At 44.5% G+C, this 18,004-nt stretch overlaps 3 protein-coding genes across 9 annotated transcripts in view; 1 reads left to right on the top strand and 2 right to left on the bottom strand.

Moving 5' to 3' along the window:
- Positions 1-13,775, top strand: part of mob2a (MOB kinase activator 2a) — a 65,292-nt gene extending 51,517 nt beyond the window's left edge. For all 4 annotated transcript variants that reach the window (XM_044356708.1, XM_044356707.1, XM_044356706.1 and 1 more), the window contains exons 2-5: positions 4,694-4,854; positions 7,006-7,099; positions 10,686-10,810; positions 11,907-13,775. In XM_044356708.1, the coding sequence (XP_044212643.1) occupies positions 4,694-4,854; positions 7,006-7,099; positions 10,686-10,810; positions 11,907-12,220 (694 nt within the window). In that variant the 3' untranslated portion in view covers positions 12,221-13,775. The remainder of the gene's footprint in view (positions 1-4,693; positions 4,855-7,005; positions 7,100-10,685; positions 10,811-11,906) is intronic.
- Positions 13,776-14,553: 778 nt separating this feature from the next.
- On the bottom strand, positions 14,554-16,199 carry kcnj11 (potassium inwardly rectifying channel subfamily J member 11). Its single transcript, XM_044356704.1, has one exon. It carries the CDS (start codon positions 16,188-16,190, stop codon positions 15,030-15,032), a length of 1,161 nt encoding a protein of 386 aa, XP_044212639.1. The 5' UTR covers positions 16,191-16,199; the 3' UTR covers positions 14,554-15,029.
- Positions 16,114-18,004, bottom strand: part of abcc8 (ATP-binding cassette, sub-family C (CFTR/MRP), member 8) — a 63,767-nt gene continuing 61,876 nt past the window's right edge. For all 4 annotated transcript variants that reach the window (XM_044356699.1, XM_044356702.1, XM_044356700.1 and 1 more), the window contains one exon: positions 16,114-17,570. In XM_044356699.1, coding sequence (XP_044212634.1) covers positions 17,433-17,570 — 138 coding nt within the window. In that variant the 3' untranslated portion in view covers positions 16,114-17,432. The remainder of the gene's footprint in view (positions 17,571-18,004) is intronic.

Genomic DNA, 18,004 nt, shown 5'->3' with positions numbered 1-18,004 from the left:
CTTCTAGTCCTTATCAGCAAAGATTAGAATGATATCCTGTTGCTATTGATGTTTTATTACAGGTCTTTTAACCTTGAATGCTGTGAAGCCCACAATAAGTTCACAAAGGAAGAAGGAACTTCCTGACAGTCAATCGATTCCTCCTCTAAACCTATCAGGTGTTTGTCTTAAGGTCAGGTCAGTTGGAAGTGTTTGATTTCTCTCACAGACTGATGTTCCGGGTAGAAAACCTCCTGATTGCCGTCTGTTGTGCGTCTTATCTCTCATATCCTTATCATAGACAGTAAACAGTACTGTATTGGGGTCAGGTGGTGACAGTAGAAGCATATCTCTGCACCTTGGAGCACCTCTTCAAAACAAAGCCCAGCTCAGATCACTTTAAGAAAACGTCCAAGAGAAGATAATAGACTTCTTTGTCGTCAGTGTTGGATGGTTGCACGTGCTGTTCACCCCTCGCATGTTGCATTAACTGCATCCATATGCCAATAGTTGGATTCCTCTGCGATCCAGTAAACCAATTCAAGTAACAGTTGTGCAATATCGGGCTTGGCAGGAGCCACGGGCTTAAGGGGAAAGTCATTACATGGGTTTTGTTAAACGGGTTTCAGAGTTTAGCTGTTTTCAAATCCCAGAAAGCACCAATAAAAATACAAAATCCTGGGCTTCTGGTTTCTAAGTTGTAGCGTGAACGTTAGATGATGAAATCCATGAACATTTTGATGAAAAAGAAGTCAGCGTGGTCTGAACTTTGCCACTTTTGAAGCATCGGTGTGTGTTTGAGAAAGAGAGGGAGAAAAGGGGGGAGCTCTTTAGCAGCAAATTGTAGTATTTTAGAGTAGGCACTTAAGCTAATTCTCCAGCAGAGCTCTGTAATGTGGCCTCAAGTGATTCCAGGATTAATTGGAACCAGGTTCTGGTAATGAAAAAGGCTCATGGTGTACCTGCCAGAGGGCTGCTCCTCTTTACACAGAGTTTATTTTAGAACAGAGTGTATTCAGTATTCAGCAGGCACACAGTTCGCTAACATACAGCAGCTGATACATACACCAGTGTAAAGCCAAAGAGATGTATGTGTGACACACTTAAATCAAGACTGAACTGTGCGTGTGTGCACAGGGACTTGCTGGACACACACGTGCTCGCTCAAACACACTCTCTCAGACCAGACAGGACTCGCTTCTTCTGGATTTTCTCGAGGTCTCTGGTGGGATCAGGCTCGTGACGCAGCTGTTGTGACCAGCTGGGTCTGCCGTGAAAAGGGAGAGGGGGCTACAGCCAGAGTTGTGTGTATGTGTGTAGATGCCTGTGTGCACGCAGACATAGGTGTATATGTGTGTGTGTGTGTGTGACAGTGTGTGTGTAAGCTGGGTACAGGAGGAAAGGTAGCGAGTGAAGACGGCTGGGGGGAGGTGGTGTTGCTGGGAAAAGTGAAAGGGGTAGGAGAGTGTCTAACAGACAGAGTTGAACAGCTGTCAGGTCAGTCACTCCACGGCTCTGCAACACTGACCTCCATGTCACCCGACTATACAGCCCTATTTCCTTATTGTTTTTATTGCAGATAAACATCATGTCTGTCTTCCTGCTTCTCGCCCTCTGCCTCTGCTTGAAAAGTTCAAAAGACATCAATTTTACATACGTGATTTGCTCATGGCTCTTATTTAGACTCATGTTGTTCCGCTGAGCCTGACCAGGTTTTCTGGATTGTGAGCCTGCATCATAGATTGGTTCCTGTTGGTGCCAGACAGGCTGTGGCAGTCCCCCCTCGCCGGAGACATGTGCCTGGCCTCAGTTCCCCTCCACTCCTGCCTTCTGGCCTGCCCTGATCTGGTGAGGCGAAAGAGGCATCTGCTGCCTTTTATGGCAAAGACTTGCCTGGGAGAACTTCACCAAGAACAGACAAAGCTGTGTGTGTGCGTGTGTAGTGAAGACCAGACTATGTACGTATGAGGGGAGGAGTGCTGGCATAGAGGAAGTTTTCTTTATCCTAAAATAAACTAATGGCTCCAGAATTTCACCTCCCCTTACCACACAAATGTTCGCAAGAAGAGGAGGAGGCGTTTGTATGGAAAATGATGAAATTACAGAGGGAGAGAGGCAGGAAATAGCTCAGTGAAACAGAATGTTTTCAAAAGGAAAAAGAAAGGAGGAGGGGGGGGGGACGAAAGAACCGACTTGAACCTTTCACAGGAGCCGAACACTTTTCTGAGGGGCTTAGCAAAGCCTTTGAAAAGTTGTGAGAGCTGACGGTATCTGTGGATGAAGCTCTTTCCTCGGGTAAAGCTCTTTCACATGATGGAACATGTAGCTCAAAGCACAAAACCACACAGACCACATGAATCTGTCTGCGCCCTCATGAGCAGGAAGAAGTTTTTTTTTTTGTCTGTTTTTGTGCGGGAGAAGGAAGCAGAAAAAGATAAGAGAGAAATGATAGAAGAGGCACTGGAAAGAAAGAAGAGCAATTTAAAAATGTGAGTCAGAGTAGAGGTCATGAAGTGAGCTGAATGGGGAAACCAGGGGCAGAAAGATGAAGAGAAAGGGCAGAAAAAGATGAAAAGACAGGGTGAGGATGGGACTGTGAGGCCTGAGGCTTTTGACCCCGAACAATAGGCTGTTTGGACAGGTGAGCCTAGAGCCATGAGGAGGAAAGAAGGGAAAGAAATGCCTCTTAAAAAAAAAAAAAAAAAGAAAGAAAAGAAAAACGCAGAGGGAAGAGCAGAGCAACATGAGAGAAAAGGTGAAACAGAAAGTGGCCAGTCATTAATAATTAGCCAGCGGTGTAATCTGCGGTGTCCTTGGTTTTTAAATCAGGCTGAAACAAGCTCAGGTGCCGCCTGACAGGAAGTGCCCAATACCCTTATGAATCATTACCCAACCAATGAGAACCTGAGCAGTGTGGTGTGTGTCAGTGGACGTGACAGACATGTAAAGGGGGGGGGGGGGGTCTTAAAGATTTACCAACTAAAAGGCTGCAGGCTCTGTATGCGTCGACACGTTGACATGTTGTCCCGTGTCTGCTGAGGTGGAAAGCAGGCCGATGCTTCCTGTAGATGGGGATTGAAACTGCAAAGTGCTTTTGAACACTGTGCTCTGGCCAAAGGGCCTCGTGCTCCGCAGTCCTGTCATGTTTTGTAAGTGTTTATTAGTTCCCATGGATATCAGCTGGGCCTGCGTCAATCTACCTCCTCTCCTCATTCCTTTCTCTCCCCTCACTCACTCCCCCTCCCTTGTTATATATCCTTCCTCTCTTAATATATTTCTATTGTGAATGTTATGCCTTTTTCCTGCAGAAAACCGACCAGCTCTCGCCTCTTTCCTGTAAACTCCACTACCCGTGGTGGCACAGCCTGAGTGAAAGTGAGAAGGGTTTTGGCCGCTGTTGGAAAATAGTGTTTATGATCCTTCGTCATTAGTGCTGTTACAACAGCTCCCGCTTGTCCAGGAGCCGGAGTCAGCCGTCTTTCGGGAATGGGGTGATCTGTCCGTGTGACTGGGAAGGAAAAGTGGTGGCGGAAAGCGAGAGCCAAGAACACATGGCTGGACTGCTGTGTTTAGACAGAGGGCGTGGGGAGAGGAGGGATGAGAGCTGGAGATAGAGGCGGTGAGAGCAAGACGGCGGAAATGAGGGTCAACAAAAGCACAATAAATTCACAGAGCGAACCGAAACTCCCTTGTCCTTAAACAAACCCAAATAACAGCAGCAGAGCCAAGAAGAGAAATTAAGATGGGATGGGGGGGGGCTGGTGGAAAAGTTGGGGAAAAGGAACAGAGTCATTACAGGATGAGGTTATAGTTAGGGTCATAATTGCCCAAAATGTAGACGTTGGTGTGAAGGTCTAACTTTCACAGTCATGAAGAAGGAAGAATGTTGTGATTGCATTAGTCTGTATTTTATGGCGACTGTCCCAGACAACTCAGCTTCTGTTTATTTGTTTCACTCATGTATCAGGCCTTTCAACCTTTGACCCCAGATTGCACAGCCTCCACTGATACAGACTGGGAGCAGGGGCTGGGGGGGGGGGGAGAGGTTACGGCCCTGGAAGTGCAGGAAGAGTGTGATATGACATCCCCGTGCTAAAACTAGCAGTGGAAGCACAAGGCGCTGGGGATGGCTGTCTGTGTGGAAGCTATAGACCCAACATTATGTCAGAGGTCAGAGTTAAAGGTCAGGTACAGCAACAGAGGACCCTTTGTTTAGTCTGTTGAGGTTCCTGTGAATCCAGTGGTTGTAGAAGTTGTGGAAAGTTTTGAGTTTTGTGACGAATTTTCTGCGATTTTGTGATTTCAAAGAGTTCATATGTTTCATACATCTGTGGATCTGAGCTCAGGCTATTGTATCTATATAAGTTTCTGTCTGCAAAGGCTCGGTAGCTTTTTCCATTTATAGTGCATTTAATACCAAATAACCTGCACTAACTTCCCTTTTCATCAAGTGGAACTTACCTGCAGAACCAACTTGAACAGAACGGATTTGTATACAGTTTTGGCTCAGCATTGTCCGCCACTATTTAGAAATCTGGTCGGTTCCTATGTTTTTTCTGATTTAGGCCTCTCTGCAAAATTCTTATGCTTGAAGTCCAGCAAAAAGATTGCATTGCTTCCCATATTTTACAGTGTCCGATTAAACTATCAACTTACAAATTTCTTCAACTCTTGTGCATTTCCTTAACCTGTTCTCCTCTTGTCTGTGTTGCAGGAAGTCGAAGACGAAGCCAAATGGAAAGAAGCCTCCGGCAGAAGAGAAGAAGCAGTACTTGGAGCCGGAGTTCACAAAAATCCGCGTGGTGGACTTCGACCTCAAGGAGCTGGTGGTGCTGCCCAGAGAGATAGACCTCAACGAATGGCTAGCCAGCAACAGTGAGTGACTGTGATTGTGGTTGTTGTTAATGATAGAATATGCGAAGCTCAAAGAGACCAAAAGAAAAACCAAACCAGGAGTTTTCTTTATTTGCAGCCAACAGAAACCACTACTGTAATAGAAATCAACAATATGGCAGACTTACATAGTCCTTGTTAAAATGTGAAAAAGGGGCCCATTATCTTATTTGTGACATAAAAATTCCTTTGTCAAGCTCCGGAACTTATTTCAAATTTTCCTCAGGGGTTTGGAATTGTTTTTCCAAGTCGGTATGCACTTGTCATCTGGAGATGACGAGATGTTCCAGTGGTGCCGGAGCTACAGCTCTGAGGGAGCCAAAACCCTTAACATGTTCCAGGCCTGGCACAGCACCGAGCCTCTTCCCAGTAACACCACACACCGCTTCCTTAAACACCGATCGTTTACCGCCAGCCCAGCGCAGCGTTTTAACTCTTATTGATATTTATAGTTGTCATTATAAGAGTAATTTCTGGAGTTTTGGAAACTCACCGCGGCCCAGCTGCTTGATCGATCTCATGGCGGCTCTTTATTTTGTCTGTCTCCCAGACTTTGTTATGGTAACGTATCCGAACCAGCCAGGTGCTCGCAGGGGAAAAGGAGAAAACAAGCATTCTTTTTTTCCTTTTTATTTTAGGCTGATAAAACTCTGTTATATAAAACAGATGGGACATGTTTTCACGTGTTCGTGTATTTTTCCCCGTGAGATTGGAAGCTACATAAGCTGGCTTGTATTAACTTGTATCAAACACTAATTGGGTTTTAGTTTGAGCTCAAACAATCGGGCTGAGTGATGTTTTGATTAAATTGTTTTTTTTTAACCAGATCAATAATGATTGGTGCCATTAAATTTTACCCATAAGTATAAACCAACAGTATTTTCACTAAATACTTCCCCACTTGGTGGCTGCTTGTCAAGCAGGAAAAGAGGGGTTGGGTCAATCCATACAGAAAAACCATGACTATAGGAGATCACAATGAAAGTCATTTCACACACTGTAGCATGATATATGAATATCTGCTCAACATGACAGAAAATCCCAGGCCTGTTCTCACAAATCAGAGCCAGATCTGTAGACCTACTGCTCAGAGAGGTTCAGTGCAGAAGCTGAAACATAATTATATAAAACAATTTTAAAGGGCTGCCTATGTTGTTCAGACCTCCCAAGAGCCTTCAAGTAGAAACTGTGTTGTAGCTACTCAACATGAGAAAAACAAATTTTGGGACAAAATTAGCAACAACAAAAGTCACTGGACCAACTAGAAATGGGAAGAAATAATAAAACGAAGTCAGCCATGACTTTTACGTCACTATATAGTAGATTTTTCCACTTCATTCAAACCTCGTGAGCTGCAGGCAGAAGGTGTGGCTGTCACAACACTGCTGCAAGTCAAGAACTGAAGCTCTGCATGAGGCTCCATATGATTATAATTCATGGAACTGCGATATGTGTAAATATTGAAAAGTCAAGTAAATATCCAAACTTGGCCCATTTATTCAATGATTTTAGCCAATCAGGAGCATATATTGTATTTGAAAATATATGTTTAATGAAACACTGTGTATAAATAGCTCAGCCCAACAAAAAAAGCTCATTAACAACCAATGTTATCTTAAAGTGCTCCAAAATGATCGAGAATCCATTTTCAGCTTCCCTGATATATTGTGGCAGGCTATAGGTAAATTACTTTGTTGCAATAGAAGGACAAGAGATTTCCTCATACTGAGTCAACTCTGGATTTGCCTAATGCTTTTGTTTTGCGGCACAACAGGGTGTGAAGAGGCAGAAATACCTGTTTTTGCTTTAAATGACTGGAGCAACAAGTTAAATGCTTGCCTACCACCGCCTCCCATTTCTCTCTGTCTCTTTTCTTTGTTGTTGTTTTTTTCTGTATGTTTTTGAAGCACACTCACCGTTGAAGGATGTAGTGACTTGATGGATTAGTGTGTGCATGTGACTGTGCTACTGATAACGATGACAGATACAAGACAGAAAACATGAGTATAGGTGTGTCTTCAAAACGTGACACAAATATGTTGCTTTATTTCCTGGCACTATTTTAGCCATTTATTGATTTATTCCTGTGTAGCAACCTGAATAACACAAATTCTCCTCTTGTGTTTGTTACAGCGACAACATTCTTCAATCTTATCAACCTGCAGTACAGCACCATCTCAGAGTTCTGCACTGGGGACACCTGTCAAGCCATGACGGCATGCAACACGTAAGTTATCTGCACCGCTTTTGGTTTATTCATCGCTCACCTGCCGAGGCCCATTGGTTTATTTATCAGAAATCTAGTGTCTCTTCCCTGGGTCGAAACCCAGAGGGATGTAATCAGGTTAATTTTGCTCTTTTAACTGCCCGCACAGTCCGTCGTGGAATGCGCAGTATGCAGCTTTAATGTACTGCAGTGAGCACGGGCGGCAACGCTGTCAACGACCTGCAGCTTGCAACTGTGGGAAGACTGCGCTTTTGTGTTTCTTTTAATGTCCCAGTGTGTTAAACATATGTTTATCTAGTCACAATAGTCAAGCTGTATATTTACAGAGCTGCAGTACAGCAAGTATGGCACCTTTGTGTCCTCAAGCTGCCTGCGTCTGTGTAGCAGCATATTTAAAGAATGAATTGGCAACACAGACCGCCGTGAGCCTAAATAAAGTCAAGATAACAACTTTTTACTCACTTTTGGGGGGGGGGAGGTGGGGGGGGGGGTTCTGTTTACTGGTCAGGAAACTGCTAATTGCCACTTCCTTACTCTGTGATAATGTGATTATTTTAGAAGATGCACAGATGGTTGGTGGGTGCTTGCCTCAAAAAACAGCAATGTCTACACAAACAGAGTCAGGAAACAACACTCCAGAGGTCAAAAACAGCAAAAGAAAATCACCTCATGTTTTAATCCATAATCTGTGTTACATAGATTATGTTCATGCTTGTGGTGGAGGTGTAGACTTTTTTAACTAGTGGATGAATTTAATTGAAGTATTCAAATGTCTGAAGAAGGTAAAGGAGCCACACTATGAATATATAGTATGTTAAAAGTAGGAAAGTAGGCCATGCATTCATAACTGTAAATTCCATTTGAGATCCATCATGTTACAAACACATCCGGTGCAGCTGCTGCTTTAGGTTTAGTTTATATCACATCCGACCATCAAACAATAACAAAATGAAGACATGTTAGTGACGGACCTGACGTAGCTTCACCTTTAATCCCCTGTGGTCCTGCCTGTGCCTCATGCTGGTATGCGAAGTCTGCTAACATCATCATCACATATTCACGTCACGCACACATTATAGATGAAGTGTTTAAAAAAGGATAATCATAACACGGAGGCATATTCATTCCATGTGAACAGAGGGGAGGTGACTAACTGTAAGTATTTATCTAACTAGTTTGCCCTGTCAGGGCAGGGTGCCGTCTTTATGTATGAGCCCTTCATTCCCCGTGTGTATACCGAAGGCTGGAAAAACCAGATTACCCACACTTTTCGAAACAGCAGCACTCACTACAGAGCTCTTAACACATTACATACAAGTGCACTCACACACCCACGCTCGTACACAAGACAAAATTGTGACAATGACAAACGAAACAACTCTTGAGAAATGACACACATATGACAGATCTGCTGCGATAGAGCAACCTGTCACGAGTTGACCTCTGTCAACAGTGGATTTTTCCACTGCTGTCACCTTAAAGCTACTGCTGCTAACCCACACCCTGAGAAATGAAAGACGCAAACGTGTTTCGCCTGCGGTATGTGAAGAGAGGACAGAGCAGAGGCGATTAACATGTTTACGTTTGCACTGTCTCTTGAGCTGTGGGGAGTTGTAGAAGCCGCACGTTAATCAGGAGGAAAAACACATTAACGCACTTTTTAATTTGTCTCACAGCTTCATTCCAGAATTAAATAGAATGTTTAATGTATTTTAGTTTCTTTCACCTTCCTCCGCTGCCCAACACTCCGCACCCCGCCCTTTCCTGCCCATGCAGGACCTGGCACCCGTGCCCCCCTCTGTGGTGAAAACTGACTGAGCCACAGTCACAGCAGCGTCAGTGCCCCTGCCCGAAGGCAGAGCTCAGCACTATTTTTGGAAGAAAATGTTTCCATGAGCTATGAGGGAACGGAACCATTTGGTAGCTATTTAGACCCATTTTGTATGGGTGGGTGGATAGATGGGTGTGTGTATGGGTGTCTGTGTGTGTGCGTGTGTGTGTGTGTGAGAGAGAGAGACGGAGAGAGATGTGTAGTAATATGCTTTTACTGTTGATTAGTGTATTTTCTGATAGTCTTTTTTATTTTGGGTTTGTTAAAACACACAGATTAATTAACAAATCTCTTATTTCTCATCAGCAAAGAGCAGCGTTATGATGTCATTTAGCTTCATAGCAAACATGTAATCTATCTGGAAACACCTGAACTTTTAGTTGGATTTGCTTTTACATCCTCTAAACATACACATTGTGCAGATGCAGCCAAATATCATATAGCAATAAAGCAGCAGCTCACCACCCAGATCAGCAGCTACACACACAGTTGACAGAGAAGAAAGAAAAAAACGATGTTAATCACAAAGATAAAAACAATGAAATGACTATAAGCTTAAAAAACTATGTGGAATTGTTAATAAAGGCATGAATAAATTATTATAAACACCTAAACAAAGGAGTCATACATCAAAAACTCCAACCCTTGCATCAACAGTCTGTATAGCGACGTGGCCATAGTTTCATCATATCAGGGTGTCTCGGTGGGGATGAAGGAATGGGGTAGTCATATTTGTAGTTAAGTCAGCGTCTCTCTCCCACATACAAACACACAGTCTAATCCTGTGTGAGTAAGTGTATTGTAAGCGTCTGATTCTGCTGCTGTGGTCAGTAGGTCCCCTCCTGCAGGGTCAGTAATGTGGATGCTTTACATTCTTCAGGATTTGTAATGTCTGCCCCACTGCCTCCCAGACCAACACTACTCACAGCATCACTCCTCACACCCTACTTCTTAATTGACCTTTTGTTCGGCTCGTCGTTCCGTCTCCGTCTCACCGGTTTTGTTTTGTCTCCTCCTCCGTTAGCTCGCTATTAACCGCCCGCTGCTCGTTCATCTATCTCTTAGGTGATCTGCTAGCGTGACCAGATCCGTGCTGCTGACCTGCTGTTTGACTTTTGCTCACCGCTCGCTTACAATTCAGCTATCTGGGTCAGCCCCTCCGGAAATGTTTGACCCGCAGCGGGACTGGCCCGGGGACTGAGGGGCGGGGGTGGGGGCGTGGGGGATCAGTGTCCCGTTAACTCCCGTGACAACAGGGAATTTGGCCCAATCAGGAAATTAAAGCTCCAGGGCACGGGGTTCACCAAGTCCACTGGAATGAAAACATGCAAACTTGATATCTGGATAAGAGTGTCGGTATGAGTCACAAGATGGTTTATAGACCAGTGCGCAGGTTTCTCTGGTCCGTATCTTCATTCAAAATGAGACGTCATTGGGATTATGGGTTTTCCCTAATGAGGAAATAGATCAGGTTAATGCCTCATAGGCCAATTATGTCTCATAGGTCACCTGTATGTTGGTTCTCTTCCTGCTTGAATGAATACTTTCACTGTTTAAGTTCCAGGAAATACTGTTTGTGTCTGAGCTGCTCCTGCTCTCACCACAAACATTCTTTAGTAAACATTCATGATGATTAATTAAAACCTCAGTCACAGTTGTGTAATAGTATCCTGTATGTCACTTTTGTAATTATTGCACAATGTCATTATGAAAGGTGTACGTGACAGGTTTTTCTTTCCTTATGTTTCTCTCTAGAATATACTACTGGTATGACGAGAGGGGGAAGAAGACGAAGTGCACTGCTCCGCAATATGTCGACTTTGTTATGAGTCTTTGTCAGAAACTGGTCACAGACGAGGAAATCTTTCCTACAAAATACGGTGAGTGTCCCTCCTCTGCCTCTTAGGTGCCAAAGACCCCAAGAGATTGCTGATGTTGTTCCGCTGCCCCCTGCTGCTTCAGATGTTGGAGTTCAGGGACAGAGTGAAGGAGCGGTGGTCCTACAGGACACATTTAAATGTTAGACTTTTAGCAATTAAAGCGTACGTCTAGTAATATTCTATATTTTTGTTACTGTCAACAAATCCCATGAAAAGAAACAATCCGACAATTAATTGATCCTGCTATTCCTGCCGTAATACTGAACTAAACACATGCACTATAGTTCATTTTCAGTTACATCGTTATCCTGCTGCTGTAAAGTGTGTATTCATCCATAACTGAAGGTAGTCCCCAATAAATGCACTATTTTCTCCTGTTTTAGTAACATTTGATTAAAAACTACAGTGCTGTTTAAGAAAATTACTGAGCCTTAAAAGAAATGAAACTATGTATTTATAACCAGCTTTTAAATATTTATGTCATCAGTAGGAATGGCTGGGCTTGGTGCTGAGAGCCACAGACAGGGTAGAGAAGTATTGAGAGGCAGACTAACAGATTGTTGGTTTTGGTCTTTCCATGAAGTCTGTTGACAGTAAGAAAAACTATAAAAGAACGCCGTCTTCAAGATCCCCTTCAGATATGTTTTAGAACGTGTAGAAATAGCTTTTCTACAAAAAAGTTCAGTGAACTAGTTCTTAAAATCATATATCCTCCCTCCCCTCATAGGAAAATCCAAAATCCATTGTTCATTTCAATGTCTCGTAATTCACTGTAAAGTCCAGACTTCAAGTTTCTACATCACACTTGTGTATGTAGTATACTGGACCATAATTGGCCCCAAACTAGTTGTGATGTCACAAATCATGCTCATAGGTAGACGCCTTAAACTCAGATTTTCTGTGCAGAGAACCTTTCCACTTTGAGCAGATGAATACATCATTCTGCACAGTGAAGCACAAACATACAACTGTAGGAACGAGAAGAAAAACACATTTTTAAGTGGAGGCAGACTTAAAATATTTTCTCCCCTGTGGTGATTCCAGTTCCTAATCCCGTCTCTCCTGTCTGCTTTTGTTTCCTCCTTTCTCCCCTCAGGCAAAGAATTCCCCAACTCCTTTGAGTCCTTGGTAAAGAAGATCTGCCGGTACCTGTTCCACGTGCTGGCTCACCTCTACTGGGCGCACTTTAAAGAGACGGTGGCTCTGGACCTGCAGGGCCACTTGAACACTCTGTATGCACATTTCATCGTTTTCGTAAGGGAATTCAACCTGGTCGACCCCAAGGAGACCTGTATCATGGACGACCTGTCCGAAATCCTCTGCACCCCCGCCCCGCCACCCGCACCGGCCTCCTCTGCCCCAGCCTCAGCGCCCTCCCCCTCTTCACAAAACCACGTGACGGAGAGATGAGCAGGGGCGGCAGCGAGACACCAGCCCCGGGGGTGATAGAAGATAAGATAGAGGAGAGAAGGAAAGACAGCCTGGCCCCCTTCCTTGGTGCCAGCAGGACTTAAGAGACCTTCCACTACCCTTGTATTTCGCTACGACACCAACCAACCAGCCGGAAGGAAGGGGGGGGAGGGTTTTCAGGGGGTTTGGGGTGGCGGGGAGGGGTTTGTCACGCCAGCAGGAATTGGCGTGAGCGTTCCTCCCAGGGGCAAATCCCTCCCATCTTCTCTGCAATTTAAACTAGGAACAAAAAAGTATGTGTATGTTTTTATTTTTTGGTTTTATTTCACTTTTATTTTTGTTGAAGTTTTATTCAGTTTTATTTTTTGTTTGTTGGGGGGGAGGGGGGTGCAGCGTGTCCGTCGGCCCTTCGCCTCCCTCTATCCTCTGCCTAACATACAGTACAGGAAGGGGGCTCTGCTTTGCTTCGACCTACTATTGTACAGTGTTGTTAATGTGTGGAGAAGAGGCATCTCTGCTGACCTGCGGGCTCGTCCTTCCCCTCTCTCCGGTGGCGGGAGGCAGCCTGCGGGCGCACGGCCACCACGCCGGCCAGTAGAGAGCCACGTTACTGCCTGACGGGGTGATACTTAGCCAATCACTGTTTGGGTTGTTTATGTGGGGGATGATTAAAGCGCTTCCTACTCAGGACCTGAGAGAATACGTCACTGCTGCCAGGAGAGAAGTCACTCTCTTTTCATTCTCTGTCCCTTGTTCACCAGACTGCTCAGTCCTCCGTTTTACAGATCGTGTATAACTACAGTATAGCCACATAATCACCTGGTGTACCCCTAACAAACATGTCCCAGAGCCAACCTGTAGAGGGCAGCAGAGATGTAGAGAACGCCACAGAAACAGGGAGACAGAGAAGAAAATATAAAGATTGTATATTAGATATTTAATCTGACCAGAGAATCGACACTTTGAGACAGACTGGTGCGGCTGAATCGGAGGCCGTTTTTTTGCTGGTGTTCAGCACAGCAGCTTCCCCTTAAACCACCAACACCACCCCCACACCCACTCCAGCAGCTCAGAAGGACAAAGACATGAGGTAATGTCTGCAGGCCCAGAGAGGGAGACGGAAAGAGGGGTGAGAGCGATGGTGTGGAGCTGCTCTGCTGTTTCACAGTCACTAAAAATCTCCTCTTCTGTTTTTTTTTTTTTTTTGGTTTTGTTTTTACATGTCCCTTTAAATTTGCTTTTTAAAAAGATTATCAGAGGAAAATTAGTTTGGAAATAATAACAATAATGGTATCATTACACATGTATAGAAAATGCACAGTCTGCTTGGACTTTACTGTACAAAGAATCGCAAGCGGGTTCTGTCAGACAGCCTCTGTATGGAGGAGGATTGGGTTTATAATTCTCCTTTTTTATTTATTTTAATTTTTTTTTTTTTTGCAGGGTTCTTCAGTTCTGGCTCTCGTTTTTATGTATTTTAATTATTAACTAAGTTAAAAGCAATTTAATATTTTAAGCTCTGCGGATTATAATCTAATAAAAGAGAGAAATGCCATCCTGTGTATGTGTCTTTTGTTTATGTAAACGATGAAAAAGGAAGAAAACATGAGTGACTTGTGTGTCGGGTCATGAAAATGTGGCTATTTTTAAAGGGGGTTTCCACAAATTTTTCACACGAAGCTCAGTTTACTTATCATGAGTGGTGCTATTCATCTTGAGAACAGTTGTATAACATCGTCTGCGGCTGAGGAGGAGCCTTGTCAAGAAGAAAATAATCAATGATGTCATAGTGATGTCTTACAAACTGGAAGTGTGGGGAGTGCCAGGCGTTAACCAACAGTGATGGAAAAGTTGCATCATGGGAAATGTAGGATCCAGTATTTTTGGAGCTTAAACCATAAAATAGGGACTAAAAATCAGGATATAGCTGCCTCTGGGCCTCTATTTCGTCCGTTTGGTCTCATGTGTAGAGCACAACTGAGAAATCAGCCAGGAGTGTTATGTTGTATTACTATTAATTCATCACTGATACAGAATATCTGTACTGACATATTTGTCAGCTGATGAATAAGAAATTGCAGTTCAGAAATGTCAATAACATGTTTGAAGTAATTTAGGCAACTTGTCCACCAGAATGATATTAATTAATGTCAATTAATTAATTAATGACAAGTTTATTTCTTGTCTGTAAAACATTTGACACGTTATTGATTTCAGTCTCTTTTTTTTTTTTTTTTTTTACAAAAACACACCACTAAATTTTATACATATATATTTTTCAAATTTGGTTATAAAAGAACTATCAGGCAATAATATTACCAGACTTTTTTGAATGAAATATTGATATTGGACTTTAATGAAGTGCAATACTAAATTGTGCACCTTTAAATCTCGTTTGTCCATCCACAACACACTTTACGTGAAGCTTTCTCCTTTATTTCTTTGGATTGTTTTGCATGCTGTCACAATTAAACATAAATAGAATTGTGTGTAGAAAAAAAAGATTAAACATCCAAACTTCTTTGTCTTCATTCTAGATATCAGGACTCATCAGTCTGATTAACAGTCACATCTCATAAACCTCAGTGCATTCTTATCTGTGCATTTCCACACTGACCCTGAGTAAACAGCACGTTGATGTGTTTATGCGTTTGACTGCATGGTGAAATATAACAAGACATCCCATAATGTAGCCTATTATTAATAAATATGATTTTTGTCATTTAATAATCATCATAACTTAATAATTATTCTTCATTCATTCTCATACAAAATGCTGGCAGACATGTTTACACAGATCATCCGTTCTCTAGGTGTCCAGCCTGGAGCGCCGGGCCGCCTTGGACCCCCGCCGCCTTGCCACAGACGCCCGCAAGGTGACGCCCTCGGTCAGTTTAAAGCGAGCGATGCCTCCCGCCTCATCCAGTCTCTTTGCGCTGCAGCAAGGCGTCGGTACCTTCATGGTGTTGCCGAACTTGGAGTAGTCTACCGCGTACATGCCATCCTCTTCGGACACGGTGGGTACGAAGCGCTGCCCCCACAGGATCTCCTCCGACACGTAGGAGGTCCTGGCCTGAGTGGTGATGCCGGTGGTCTCCACCACCCCCTCCAGCACCACGACCACCTCTATGTCCTCGTGCTGCAGGTTGGTGGAGGACAGCTCATACAGAGGGCTGCCCTTGTCGATCACGTGGCAGATGATGAGGGGGGAAACCAGGAAGATGCCGTTGGTGCCCACCGGGTTATCCATGTGGATGTCGATCTGGTCCAGAGGTATCACCTCTCCCTCCTCGGTGGTGGATCTCCTGACCACCTGCATCCGCACGGAGGCGCTGATGATCATACTTTTCCTCAGGTCCCCGATGCGGATCATGAAGCAGAGCTTGTTGTTTCGGACGGAGATGACGGCATGCTTGCTGAAAATGAGCGTCTCTGCGCGCCGGTTCGCTTGCGCAGTTTTCATGAAGATGCAGCCGAGCATGATGGCGTTGATGACCAGCCCAACGATGTTCTGCACAATCAGGATGATGATGGCGGAGATGCACTCCTCCGTGATCATCCTTCCCCCGAAGCCGATGGTCACCTGGACCTCTATGGAGAAGAGGAAAGCGGAAGCGAATGAGTCAATGTCCGTTACGCACGGGACAAAGTCTTCTCCGTTCTGGTCCAAGTCGCCGTGCGCAAAGGCGACGAGCCACCAGACCATCCCGAAAAGAAGCCAGCTGCACAGGAAAGACATGGTGAAAATGATGATGGTGTGTAACCATTTTAAATCCACCAGAGTGGTGAAGACGTCCTGCAAGAATCGGCCCTGTTCTCGGATGTTGGTGTGAGCCACATTGCAGGTGCCGTTCTTGGAGACGAACCGGGCTTTTCTCGGTTTCGCCTTAAACTTGGGTGTCCTCAGCTCATCCTCAGCCAAACGTGTCAGGAAATAATCCTCAGGAATGAGTCCTTTCCTGGACAACATAGCGCTCCCATACTATGCCCCCAGAGCCTTTTGGCTTTGAAGGCACTGATGCGTGAATGAATTATTTTCTTCTCTCCCGGTGCCTTTTCTTACCAATCGGCGCTCATTCGTATCAGCTCGGCGGCAGCTGTCGTGCAAAGGAGGGGGAGTCTTGTTGTCCGTTTTCTGGAGGTATGTGCGCTCCTCACGTTGCCTCCAGATCAGGCGCTTCTCAACCGCCAAGTCCCATGAGAAGATTCTTCTTCCAGCACCGCAGCTGCCGCCGTCACTCACTCACAACACCGACCGACCGGGCATAGCTGCGCCTCGCCGCCCCGTCCCATTGTCAGTCAGCCCACTGGTTTTGCGCACTCGGACTCAAAGGAAATTTAGTGTGATGCCAAATGTTGCAGGAGTTTAGCGGGCCTCTGAGCTAAGTTTTATCACCTTTGGATGAGAAGGGTGGCTTTAGTGGCGCAGTCGCCTCCGTGCTGACTCCGCCACTTCACTGCAGCTCGGTAACGTGAGATGGGGACGCTGTGAGGTGAAGAGGCAGTCCCTCCCTCCACCATCTCTGGTGCCCTTCCTGTGATTTTCAGTGAGAATGCAGGAATGGGTTCATTACGCATTAAAAACAGTTATTTTGTGCAGCAGTGCCACAGGCAGCTCACATTCTGGATATATGGGTTAAATATAGGGCACTCTACAGTAAATCATCCTCAGGCTGTTTGCTATAAACTTCAACAGCTATATAATTGAAGAAAGAGGGCTGTTCAACCACACGGGTCAGATTTAATCTTTTAACTACTATGTTTTATTATGGTGACCGCTGGCCACTGTGTACTGCTGGCATCCAGATGACTTTCTAATGTCAGATGTCAGTCTTGGCTGCAGCAGGCGCAGCCACTCATCCCACTGTGACAGCCACCAGTATATGAGGATGATCATGTGTTTCTGGCTTCTGTTCCTGTGCTTCAATCCAGGATATTTTAAACCTGCAATTGACCCATGACTCATTTGTTTTAACAGTGTCACACACACATGCACACAAAAAACACACTTCCCTCACTTTAAGTCACTTTCCCCAAACCACTCCAAATAAAAACCACCAGTTTAAATGATAATTTATGTTTTATTAACAAAGAATTAACATTTTTATATACAAATATAATACAACATGATTAAAAAATAAAGGAAATATATTCCAGGGAGCAATTGCACTTTGAATGTCTTCCTTTAATGCTTCCTCTCCCTCTTCTTGTGCTACTTGTCTGCTCGCACGAAGGAGGCGAAGACGCTGTCCTCCTTCTCCAGCAGGGCCTGGGGCCTGTCATACTCCAGGATGATTCCCCGCTTCATCACAATCACCAGGTCGGCATTCAGGATGGTGTGGACGCGATGCTGTGCAGCGGTGGGGGAGAGAAAAGTGGTCATGCATGGTCTCAGTGATCAGATCACAACTGTGAGAGCACGGCAAGACATTTGTTTCTAATTCAGGCTCAAACATCCTGAATCTTAAAAAGTCGATACTTTATTGTACATCTGCAAGATATATATGAGCCAGAAACTGCTTTGTGATGCTGTCATTAAACTGGTGGTTAAGGCAGGACGTGAATTAAGACATTCTGGTCACACAGAGAGACACCATCACCCTGCATTCAGGAAAATGTTTCTCTCAACTACGTCATCTTATTAATGAAATAATCTACAGGGCCTAGGAGCACATGTTCCCCCTGAAAACCTGACATCATCAGCTCTGTTCCCCGCTGCATTTCCTCATCTGTTCTCAGTGCAGTCCTGCAACTGTTTTATGTCTGAGCTGCATTTGTCTGCAG

This window comes from Thunnus albacares, chromosome 7 (genome assembly GCF_914725855.1).
Source record: "Thunnus albacares chromosome 7, fThuAlb1.1, whole genome shotgun sequence".
Lineage (NCBI taxonomy): Eukaryota > Metazoa > Chordata > Actinopteri > Scombriformes > Scombridae > Thunnus > Thunnus albacares.
Note: the sequence above shows the minus strand (reverse complement) of the source record. Positions and strands in the feature narration are given on the sequence as shown.